The sequence below is a fragment of the Manacus vitellinus genome, unplaced genomic scaffold, assembly GCF_001715985.3.
Source record: "Manacus vitellinus isolate BGI_N305 unplaced genomic scaffold, ASM171598v3 scaffold_14_pilon, whole genome shotgun sequence".
NCBI classification, from domain to species: domain Eukaryota; kingdom Metazoa; phylum Chordata; class Aves; order Passeriformes; family Pipridae; genus Manacus; species Manacus vitellinus.
Genome location: NW_021939063.1, coordinates 16,340,618 through 16,352,226, shown reverse-complemented (window position 1 = coordinate 16,352,226; position 11,609 = coordinate 16,340,618). Strand labels below are relative to the sequence as shown.

The window sequence follows — 11,609 nt, the reverse complement described above, 5'->3', positions numbered from 1 at the left end:
CCTGCCAGTCCTGCACCCCAGTATGAGGGGAAGGTGTCGAGGGGATGCTGCACCCACGTCGGGAGGGCCCCATGTGCCAGCATCCTGCATCCTGCCCGGGTAATCACTTGTAATTAGGGAACATCAGGACCTGGGATTAGCAATCAGAGCCTGCCCCTTCCCCACTCCTCCCCAGTAGTGGTGAGTAATTGATACTAATAACACACTAATTAATTCACATAAGGCCTGATCCTGATCAAGCCAATAACTGATCTCCCTTGGACCTCAGCCACGGCAGGATCCGGCCCCACGTGATGGGATGGGGAGGCTGGGAGTGCCTGGCCATGTCTGGGATGGGATGGGATGGGATGGGTGCTGAGCACCGTGCCAGCCCTTCCCCCCAGGATGGCACAGCAGGGCTGGGCACAGGACCGGATGCTTCAGAGGGTTCCCTAATTGTTTTCAGTGGGGAAGATTTACGTAGTATTATTATTTTTCCTCCTTGTAGCTAAAAATAACCTAATCAGCCTGGCCTTTGAAGCTACCAGGGGGGTAAATAGCATCTTAATATGGATGTGTGTGTCAGCATAATCAGCACGCAGAAAAGGGCCTGCGATGATGGAAGAGTTTAGCATTTAGAGCTCATTAGGCTGGTATGGTACGGAGCAGCGGGTCGCTGGCCGTCTGCTGTGCCACACCAAGCCATGTCCTCACCTCCACCTGCCCACTGCCACCTTGTCCCTGCTCCTCACCACGGGGTCACCGCAGCTCTGGGTGCATGGGCACTCTTGGCACAGCCCCCCAGCTGCTTGTGCCCTGGCAGAGCTTTGCTCTTGGGCTGCGCCCAGAAGGGTTGGGATTTCCCCCAAAACGAGGCGACCTTGCTGACCTCTCTCTGTACCCCACAGGTACATCCAAGGTGCCTCCTCCCCAAAGGACATGGTCATCATTGTGGATGTGTGAGTACACGGGGGGGGCCATGGCTGGGCTGAGCCAGGCCAGGATGGGGATACAGCTTGCCAGGGTGCCAGTGGCCCCAGGGAAGCTGCGCTGGGACAGGGCTGGTGGGGAGCCCTGCACCCCCTCCCTGCTGAGCCCCCAGCACCCCTGTCTCCTGCCAGGAGCGGCAGCGTGAGTGGCCTCACCCTCAAGCTGATGAAGACCTCGGTTTATGAGATGCTGGACACCCTCTCGGACGATGACTATGTCAACGTGGCCTCGGTGAGTGCCATGGGGAGAGCATCTGGGCTGTACCCCCAGGCATCTTCCAACTCCCCACCACGGGAGCCCTTTGCCCCCAGACCCACCTGTCTAAGGGCTCTGCAGAGAGAAATGCCATTTTTTGTCTTTTTAACCACCCAGCTGCACATAAGCAAGGAAAAGTTTGCTCAGGGCTTGGCTGTGTGTGGTGACAAGCAAAAGCTGCCCCCATCATGGGCACGTGGCAGAGATGCTTTTGGGGCGATCCCAACCAGCCACCTCCTGTCCATCACCAGCCAGTGACACCTTGCACCCCGTGGCTGTGTCACCAGCTCGTGCCCTCACGCAGCACAGCGGCCGTGCCACCACATCTGTGCATCGCTGGGTGCCCAGCCCGTGCCCGCCCTCCCCTGTCTGGCCACCAGCACGCCAGTGCTAATTAACGTGTCTGGCCTGGCTCTGTGAGCTGGATCGCTGCTCCCTTAATGAATGGGCCCAATTGCCAGCAAATGAAGCCTTAAGCCAGAGGCAGCACCTGCTCCCAGTGACAGCACAGGGAGGCACAGCACGGCTGCTTGCACAAGGCTGGGGGGTCCTGCAGACGTGAGGGTGCGGGTGACCCCTCACTGCCAGCACCCACTCCCAGCACCCACACTGGGCAGCTCAGTGCTGGATTTAGCCCAAGCTAGGCTTAGTCTCAGCATCAGCCCTCCGTGGGATGTGGGACAGAGGATGCTCCAGCCGCCCATTGGCAACGGGTGGCTTGTGCCTGCTGGGATCTGCCCCATCCCCTTTCTGTGACCCAGTCCCCTCCATTCTGCCTCCCAGTTCAACGAGAAGGCAAAGCCGGTGTCGTGCTTCAAGCACCTGGTGCAGGCCAACATCCGGAACAAGAAGGTGTTCAAGGAGGACGTGCAGGGGATGGTGGCCAAGGGCACAACCGACTACAAGGCTGGCTTTGAGTACGCCTTCGACCAGCTGCAGAATGTGAGCTGGGGGCAGGGCTGGGGGCTGGGGGCAGAGTGAACCCATGAGTGCTGAGGGCAAAGGGAGAATTCTGAGTACCTGGATGCTGCCCTATGCCTGGGGCTTCTTTGTGTAGAAGGCTCCTCGTCCTCCTTCTCAGTGCTGGGGGAGACATCCCACCTCCCAGCATGCTGAAGCTGAGGTTTTGCTGGAGCTGCTGCCCCTCTGGATTATTCAAGGTTAACAGGGCTGGGCAGAGGGGCCAGATCCAGCCAGCAGCCATGCCAGAGGCAAAATAAAGAGGAATGGTGCTGTTGGGTGCCAAGCAGCAATAGGCACAACATCATTCCCCAGCTGACAGCCTCCCTCTTCCTGCCCTTTCATCCTGGCCACCCTCACCCTGGAGAAAAGGGCTGGGAAAAGAGATGGTTGAGGCCAGCCCTCCTGGCCACATCCAGCCTCGTGCCCAGTGCTGCTCGCTCTGGGTCCGGCCCCAGGTGCTGTCTCTGCCCCACAGTCCAACATCACACGTGCCAACTGCAACAAGATGATCATGATGTTCACGGACGGCGGCGAGGACCGGGTGCAGGACGTCTTTGAGAAATACAACTGGCCCAACAAGACGGTGAGGGGCTGTGGGTTCGTGTGCCGGGCTGGGGCCAGGGAGGGAGACAGCTGCCCCAGCTCCATTGCTGGCTCCTGCTTCATTTGCCTCGTCACCACCCTCCATCCCCACCAGCCTGCTCCTGCACTGAGCCACTCCCTGGAAATGGGTTTATATCCAGCTCTCACCTTGCAGTGCAGGAGGCACAGGAGTAGGAACCCCGTGGGATGCTGGGGACGGAATGAGGCTGCTAGGCTCCCTAAATACTGGCCCCAGAGGGAGCACACCCCAAGCATGGGGACAGGGCTGCTGGCAGAGAGACAAACTAGCAGGAAGGTCCCCATTGCCACCCAGGACCTGGAAACTTGTGTGGTTGGAGGGTTCTGGTCCTTGTAGCACCCTCAAAGAGCATGGACCCCTCTGGGAGCAGCGATGCCCCAACATGTGGACCACTGGGGTAGGTGGCTTAGGCCAGTGCAGTGATGCTGAGGGACAGGACTGGCCTGGACCAGGCAAGGAGATGGAGGCTCCTTTGCTACCAGCACAGCCAGCATACCCAGGAGTCTTCAGCCCACCTGTACTTGTCTGTGGGCAGCACAGTCTGCAGCCAAGGCAGGTAGTGCCACACTGTCCCTGGGGAGGTTGCCATTGTCTGGGAGCACCGAGTGTGGAAGGTGCCCAGCAAATGGCCCTCCCTGCCACGCTCTGCCACAGGTGCGGGTCTTCACCTTCTCCGTCGGGCAGCACAACTACGACGTGACCCCCCTGCAGTGGATGGCCTGTGCCAACAAAGGTGAGCGGGGCTGGCACCCAGCAGGCACAGGGGGCTGCAGGGTGCGGGGCTCACCCCTCTGCTTCAGTGCGTGATGCTTCTGGCAAAGCACTGGCTGCAGCCCTGGAGGGATGGACAGCAGGACAGCCAGACTGCTGGACTGCAGACAGCTGGATCTCCAGCTGCCTTCCTCTTTCTTTTCCAAGGTTACTACTTCGAAATCCCTTCCATCGGCGCCATCCGCATCAACACGCAGGTATGGGGAGTGGGCAGGCAGGCAGGGGGCAGGCAGACAGAGCTGCCCCCCGGGGTGCCCTGCCTGGAGGAGAGTTCAGGCAGCCCCAGCCCCACTGTGGAGAGCCCAAAGGCTGGCAGTGAGCATGGCAGCGAGCTGGGGAGCTGAGCCCTCAGCCAGGCCCTGCGCTATTGAAATAAGTAATTCATCTTCTGCAGCTCCCCACGGACCTGCTGCCTTTTGAGTGACTAATTATGAAACATCAGGCGTTAATCAGCACAGAGCAGAGCTGAGCGTGGGCAGGGCCAGCCCCAGACACAGCCCCTCAGCAGAGCCAGTTGTGTCTGTCCCACACCCCATCCCACTGCCCCTTTCCTGCCCCTTTTCTTTATGGGATGCACACAGGGTGCCACGGTGGGCAGGAGATGAGGGTCCCCAGGCAGGGCAGCCCTCAGGGCGGGACTGGCATTGTGGCATGAGGGCTGCCTCCCTGCCCAGAGGTCTGCCTTGCCAAGGTGGGCCAGGATAAGGGAAACCTGCCCCAGCAGAAGATCCCAAAAGGCTGGTGGAGACAGCAGCCATGTGGTCCAGACGTGAGGGAGCAAGCCCAGCCCCAGGGATGGTTGGGAGATGGGGGGCTCTGGCTGGCACTGCCTGGGGAGCTCCTGCCCTGCCCATGCACAGCTGATGACGAGCAGCCCCCTGTTTGCATCATGATGGGCCTGTTGGGGTCCCAGCTGGAGCCAATACCCCTGAGTTTGGTAGCTTCTGAGCCCCCTCCCCTAGGTCAGCCTGCAGCTGGGGGCCTCACCAAGCACCCTATTGATAACCCCTGAGGTGTGCACAGGAAAAAAGTGTCACTGCATTGGAGCAAGGAGATATTTGGCCCCCACATCATCCTTTCCCTTGCCCTGTGTCCCTGCAGGAGTACCTGGATGTTCTGGGCAGACCCATGGTCCTGGCTGGGAACAGAGCCAAGCAGGTTCAGTGGACCAATGTCTACCAGGATGCTCTGGTAAGGACCCCCACCCTGGGGTGCAGAGAGGGACCCCCAGGGTCCTGCACAGCCCCCAGGTATATGTGGGTGAGGACATCAGCTCCAGAGTCCCACAGAGAACATGCCCCCATCTCCCTTGTCAGGGGGGCAACCCCCCTCTGCTGCCACCTGGGTCCTGAGGCTGGTGAGGGGACATGGGACACCCTTCTGTGCTTGTGCAGGGGCTGGGACTGGTGGTGACGGGCACACTGCCGGTGTTCAACCTGACCGAGGACAGCAGTGACAGGAAGGTAGGAGGCTGTGGCTGCCACCTCCCTGGCAGCACTGGGACACCTGGTGCAGGGCTGCTGCAGGGTGGGGAAGGTGCCCCAGTGCTGGGTGCATGGCTGTGGTGCAGGGGGCACTGACACCCCTGGGGTGCTGCCTGCTCTGCACCCCCTCTCTAGGGTGAGACTGGGGGTGACTGCCATCCCTGTGACCCAAAATGGCCTTAGTTAGCTCTCCTGGTTCAGTGGGGACAGCTGGTGGCTCCAAGACCGTGGGGGGTGCAGTGTCCCTTGAGGGGCTGCTGGGGGGGCTGGCACATCCCACCCTGTGCCCCTGCAGTATCCAAATCTGATCCACACAACCCCAGAGGGAGAAGATGTTCATCCTCCTGTTTCCCTGTCCCCTTACTGGAGGTGGCAGGTGACAGCCCTGCTCCCACCCACCTCCCTCCCTGCACTTCCTTGCAGAACCAGCTCATCCTGGGCGTGATGGGGATCGATGTGGCTCTCAACGACATCAAGAGGCTGACCCCGCGATACAACGTGCGTGGAGACCCCTTCCCTCTGTCTCTGTCCTGCACTGCCAATCCTGGTGTGGAATCCCTTTGATGGAAGCCCCAAGCTGTGCCCCCAGCACCCCAAAACACCTCCAACAGCACTGGCAGTAGCAGGGTGTACGAACCATGAGTGCAGGCAGGGACTGGGACAGGCAGATGAGCAGGAATCATAGCTGTGTGATGCTCTGGGACCCAGAGCACTGCCAAAAGTCTTGCAGGCTCAGCAGGGAATAAACCTTACTGGCCTGGGGAAGAGGGCAGTGGGAGAAATCCAGAGCCAAAATCTCACCCCAGGAGTGAGAGATTCCATTGGCCTGAGAATAGAAAGAGATGGATAGAATAGGCTGAGCTCCAGGGTTGACACTGGGTGAGCTCTGCCTGCAGAGGTGAGGGTGATCACACCAGCATGGCATGGCACAGCACAGCATGCCATGCCACAGAGCTGACTGACCAGCCTCATCTCTCCTCCTGTCCTCTCACAGCTGGGGGCAAATGGTTACGTCTTCGCCATTGACCTGAACGGCTACGTCCTGCTGCACCCCAACCTGCAGCCCCAGGTGAGGAGAGGCCCCCTGAGGGACACACGGCTTCCCAGGGTCCTTAGGAGCTAATTGTGGGATTTGTGATGAGTTTGTCTGGACTCAATGGCAGCTGTGGGAGCCCTGAGCCCTTCCCTGGCTCTCCCTTTCTGCCTGCAGATCATCAATTTCCGCGAGCCGGTGACACTGGACTTCCTGGACGCTGAGCTGGAGGATGAAAACAAGGAGGAGGTGAGCAGACCAGGGGCAGCTTTTGGGGTACAGGCTGCCCCCCCCAGTCTGTGGTTGCAAAGGGCACTCAGCCCCTCCAACCTGCCCTAAGGAGTGCCTCATCCTAAGGGCCCTGGCAGCAGCTGGGTCACTGTCACCTGGGTGCCAGCGTGATGACCCCCCAGGCTGCTCGCCCATGCACCCCATGGGTCCTCAGTGCCACCCCACTGGCATGGGTGCCCACAGGCACTGCTCTGTGGCCCTCAGTTGCCTCCTCTGTATCCCCCAGATCCGGAGAAGCATGATTGATGGGAATGACGGGCAGAGGTTCATCAAGACTCTCATCAAGTCCGTGGACGAGGTAATGCTACAGGGGAAGGGGTCATAGCCAAAGCTGCTGCTGTGCTGAGTGCCCAGCCCCAGTGGCAGGCTGTGTTGGGCTGTGTCTGGCACTGGGCTCAGAGCCAGGGCCCTGTGTCACCGTGCCAGCAGGTCCTGGCAGCACACAGGCCTCATTGGCTCCCTCTGACCCACAGCAATACATCGACGAGGTGTTCCGGACCTACACGTGGGCTCCCATCAAAAGCACCAACTACAGGTGGGTGTCGCTGCCAGTGCACCCACACTGCCCTGCTCCAGCTGGACCCACACCAGCACAGGGCTGGGGGCTTGTGCTTGCAGCTCCCAACATCCCTGAGGCCACCAGAGACTTGTCCCGTGGGCCGCCGGGGTGCAAATGCACGGTCACATCATTGCACGCAGTGCTGGAGGGCACTCCCAAAAGTGCTGCCTGGCACTGTGGAGCTGGAACACAGTCCTCAGACGGGCTGTGTGGCTGCTGTGCAAGGGGCTGGACAAGGGATACCCGTGCCACCACCTGCCTACCCAGCCAGGGGCTCACGCAGGTCCCTGCCTGCTCTAGGGTGGGTGACAGTGACAGGTGCCCACCCTGCAGCACAGTCAGTGGCCACAGAGGCAGAAGAGAGCAAAGCTCTGCATTTATCATCACCCCGTTTGCACCAGTTTGGGCCAACAGATGAGTAAGAAAGACCCCAGTATCATCATTTCTGTGCTGTGCAGCTCACATTGACTTCATCCTGTGAGGAGCCAGTGGTCCTGCTGTTGCCCACTGTACCCTCCTCCTCCTCACCACCACCCAGCTCAGCAGGAGCTGTCAAGGGTCACAGCCACCTTCCAACACTGCCAGGTGTCCCCCATGCAGCTCTAGTCCTGTCTCCCATGGTGTCACCCCTCTGGAACGGAATGGCACAGTGCAGGAGGGGACAATGACACGGGGTGACACAGCTGTGGCCAGGGCTGCAGGTTCATCTGTAGGGCAAAAGGTGCTGCTAGGGGCCCTGTGCTCCCATGGCTTTGCTCTGTGACAGGGATGTTCCCTGAGTTTCCCTGGGATACCATCAGCACGGGGTACCACCAACATGGAACAGAAAAAAGTCACCACTCTCCTAGGAGACACCTGTGGTTTGGGGTGCCATCACCTCTGACGTGCTTTCTGGGGGGCCACCACCTCTGCCATGCTTGCTGCAATGCTCAGACCATGCTGCCCAGTGCAGACAGGATGAGCTGGATGGGTGTTTGGGAGACAAAGTCCAAATCTCAGTGGCTCTGATGCAGGTGTGACATCCGATGAAAGTCGGGAATGTGGCCCTCACCAGCTTATCCCTGGCAACACCTGGCACAAACACTGTCACCAAAGGCCACTGGCCGCTGCAGCTCGCATGAAGCCCAGTCCTCTCGCTGTACCTGTGGATTCAGCAGCTCCAGCACCACTTCCTGCCACCTCCTTTCCCAGCACTGTCCCACACCGCCAGACTCCTGGCTGGTGGGCCCCTCTCCTTCCTAGCTCACCTGACTCCAGGTGCCTGCATAATGGTTGTCATTGGTTTCTCCTCTCTGGGAAGGTTTTGTCCCTTCTTTTGAGGGCTGTGTCTCTTCCTGCCTTCCTCCCTCACAGGGGTGTCGTGTTCCTCTTCTGCATGCATCTCCCTTGGTTCCTGGGCTGGCACATCCTGCCCATCTCAGTTCTGGCTGGACAGGCATGCCACCTTCTGTGCTCAGGGTGCCCTCAGGATGGCCCTGGGTGCCACCAGGATGACCCTACGTGTTCTGGGAATGGCCATGGGTGCTCTGGGGATGAACTTGGCTACCCCAGGATGGCAGTAGGTGTGCTGGGGGTGACCCTGGGAGCCACGGTCCTGTGTGCTCCTGGGTCCCCCAGGACAACCCTGGGTGCTGTGGGGATGACCCTGGATGCCCCAGAACAGTGCTGGCTGCAGTTCCCGGAGAAAAGGATTGAGCAGGCTGTGCAAGAGGCCAGTGGGGCTGCTGCCTGCCATCAGCTGGGATGAGCTGCTGCCAGGAGGTGCCAGGCAGGGACTGGGAGCTGGCCAAGGATTCTGAGTGGCTCTGAAGCCTTACACCACGTGTCTGCTCTCCCTCTCCACAGCCTGGGGCTGGTTCTGCCTCCCTACAGCACCTACTACATCCAGGCCAACCTCAGCGACCAGATCCTGCAAGTGAAGTGTAAGTAGCCCCTGGCTCTCCCCGCTGCCCTCTTGCACCCCCGCTCACCCCACACCAGCCCGCGGCTGTCAGGGGGAGAAACACGAAGCAAAGACTTGTGAAAAGAGATAGGGATCACTGTGAGAGGCAAGAAAAAAGAGCAGAGTTAGAAATAAGAGAGGTGTGAGTAGAGGTGAGGGCACAGAGGGAAAGCGAGCTGCCTGCCTGGGGTGCCCCGGGGTGCCAGGGTTTGGTCCTTATGCTTTGCACCCCAAAACCCCAGCCCTGGGCTGCAGGCAGGCGCTGCCGGCGCAGGCAGGGATGTGCTGCCTGTTCGCCTCCTGGGGACGAGGGAGGACGCTGTAGCAGCCAGTTAATTTGTAAGCCTGGGAAAGTTTGCATGGATCTCTTTAATTTCCTTTGGTTTATTACAGTTCTTTGGTTTCGGTTTAAGCCATTTATTCTTTTTATGAGTTCGGTTTCGGTTAGTTTCAGTTTTTGTTTGGAATTAATCTGTGTACGTGTGTGTTAGCCTGGCCCCCCTTTCTCTCTCTTTCTCTCTCCCCTAACCCCCAAGCCTTTTTCCCACCTCAGGTCCACGCTGCTCCCGGGGACCCTCTCCCCCGTGGGAGAACCGGACCCTTGCCCTCTCCCCTCCGGTTCCCCTTGTTTCTCCCCCTCAGCCACCCTGGTGGCTCGACCCAGCCCTGCTCCGATCAGCCTGCCACCCCCTCATCGATTGGGAGGAGCCCATGTCCCATGTCCCTGTAGGGACGAGGCCAGGCTGTCCCCATCCCCGGGAGGGGGGATCCCCCCGTCCTCCCCAGCTCTGCCCACTGTGCCGTGCATGCCCCCTCAGTGAGGACATTTTGATATCAAGACTGTTGCAACTGTTTGCTACTGACTCTCATTTTCCTTTGGAGTATTGAATATATATCTATATATTTCTCTAGTTATATCTTTGCATTTTTTTTTGTTCTTATTTCACCGTGGCCTTTTCTTTTCCTTCTGTTATTGGGTTTTTCTTTTGTTTTCTTCATGTCGTTTTTTGCAAGAGGTTTCCTTTTGGTATGATTATGATACACAATATTTTTATTCAAACGTCGATTGAATAAAATATTGTTTGTGCCCCCCTTCCCCCTTTCCACCCAACCCCTTTTTTTTTTGTTTGTTGTTTTTTTGTTTGTTGTTTTTCTTGCTTTCTCTCTATGGTGGATTCACACAGTACCAAACATCAAAATGAAGGGCAAGTATTTTCAGTCTCAGACCACTCACCTTCACCACCCCGTCCCCTGCCCCGTGTCCAGTCCCCCCCAGCCCCCTGCTTGCCCATCTCCCTGCCCGTTTGCCACGCCGAACCTGCAAACCGCCACCAACTCGCCCTTCCTCCCTCCTCCTTCTCCTCCTCCTCCTCCTCCTCTCCTCCAGTTCCCCCTTTATTTGAAAGCAACATGTCTTGTTCTGTTCATGAGAGCTTTGTCACGAAAATCCCCACTCCCTCCCTGCGCATCACCCCCAAACCTGGTTCGATCTTGTCCCAGAGCCGGTCTCGTATGAAACTGCCGTTTTCGATCCACGAGGTTTTTTTGTAGCTAGTTGGATGCCCTGCTCTTCCTCCCCCACTGCAGCCCCTTCTTGCTCCTCTTCCCCCGCTCGTCTCCTCCAGCTCCTTCTCCCCCTCTCCCGGCTCCTCTGCTTCCTCCTTCCTAAGACAACTCAACCTGAAAGGGATAGGGCTGTGCAGGGTGAGCAGGGCTGTGGGGTGGGTGCTCAAAGGTGGCAGGGAAAAAGGGCAGCTGTGGAACCCAGTCCTCCACTGCCATCACCCTCTGGGACAGGGTTTTTTGGGGCAGTCCTCCAAGCGGAAACCCTCTGTGGAGGTGGGGATGGGACCACCCTGGGGCAATGCTGCCCAGCTGCATAGGTGACAGCAAGCCTGGCCCTGTGGGGACACGGGGTGGCTGAGCCCAGGGGTGCTGCACTGCCTGCCCCCACGGCTGCTCAGTGGCCGTCCTCCCTGCCCTGGGGCCCAGCATGGCATGAAGCCCCTGGCAGCCGCAGTGTCTTGGTACTGTCTGTGCCCTTGGGAGCAGCCAAGTTTGATCCCAAAGTCCCACCGAGGCAGGCGGGGGGTGCCTTGGGCCAGTACCACAGTGGAGTGGGATGTCACCCATGCAACACGGGCAGGATTTGGCCCATGTCCCTGCAATGTGAGGCTGGACCCACAGCTCCCCCGGAGCCCCATGGTGGGCCAGGGGACACCCAAAAACAACAACTGGTCCGGGAGGACCATCCTGCCGTGATTGTTCCACATGCAGTGCCATGGCAGGCCTGGTCCTGGGAATCGAAGGCCAGGGGGATGGCTGTGGGGTCCACAGCAGCACAGGGAGGGACACGGGGGACAGGGTCAGGCGGGCAGGACAGCGGGGAGGTGGAAGTGTCAACCTCAGCCCTGTTCTATCAGCCTTGAGTTGCCTCCTCCCGGCGCCCCTGTGATGGCAATGCTGATGGACCAAGTACGAGTGTTTTGTACTCCTTTCCTTCTCCTCCTCCTCTTCCTCTCATCGGCTTGTACCCAGCCCCTGCCTACAGCCCTCGGAGAGCAACAGTCCAACCTCTGGCTGTGCCGTGCAATGCACCAGGAGCCGGCGGGAGGGCGAGGGGGTGGCGGTGCCCGCCAGGGGGGGATATTGTCCCCGGGATGTCCCATAGCACCCCTCGATGCACCCCCTAACCCGGCTCGCCCCCACGAGCTGAGCCC

General features: G+C 59.3%; 1 protein-coding gene across 1 annotated transcript in view; it reads left to right on the top strand.

The window, feature by feature from the left end:
- The window catches only part of CACNA2D2 (calcium voltage-gated channel auxiliary subunit alpha2delta 2), a 192,028-nt gene that overhangs the window by 172,527 nt on the left and 7,892 nt on the right, over positions 1 to 11,609 (top strand). Inside the window, exons 8-22 of the mRNA XM_029958216.1 lie at positions 888 to 938; positions 1,101 to 1,200; positions 2,008 to 2,166; positions 2,663 to 2,770; positions 3,464 to 3,542; positions 3,728 to 3,777; positions 4,682 to 4,771; positions 4,975 to 5,043; positions 5,488 to 5,562; positions 6,059 to 6,133; positions 6,275 to 6,346; positions 6,615 to 6,686; positions 6,862 to 6,923; positions 8,793 to 8,869; positions 10,074 to 10,107. Of these exons, the coding sequence (XP_029814076.1) occupies positions 888 to 938; positions 1,101 to 1,200; positions 2,008 to 2,166; positions 2,663 to 2,770; positions 3,464 to 3,542; positions 3,728 to 3,777; positions 4,682 to 4,771; positions 4,975 to 5,043; positions 5,488 to 5,562; positions 6,059 to 6,133; positions 6,275 to 6,346; positions 6,615 to 6,686; positions 6,862 to 6,923; positions 8,793 to 8,869; positions 10,074 to 10,107 (1,173 nt within the window). The remainder of the gene's footprint in view (positions 1 to 887; positions 939 to 1,100; positions 1,201 to 2,007; positions 2,167 to 2,662; positions 2,771 to 3,463; positions 3,543 to 3,727; positions 3,778 to 4,681; positions 4,772 to 4,974; positions 5,044 to 5,487; positions 5,563 to 6,058; positions 6,134 to 6,274; positions 6,347 to 6,614; positions 6,687 to 6,861; positions 6,924 to 8,792; positions 8,870 to 10,073; positions 10,108 to 11,609) is intronic.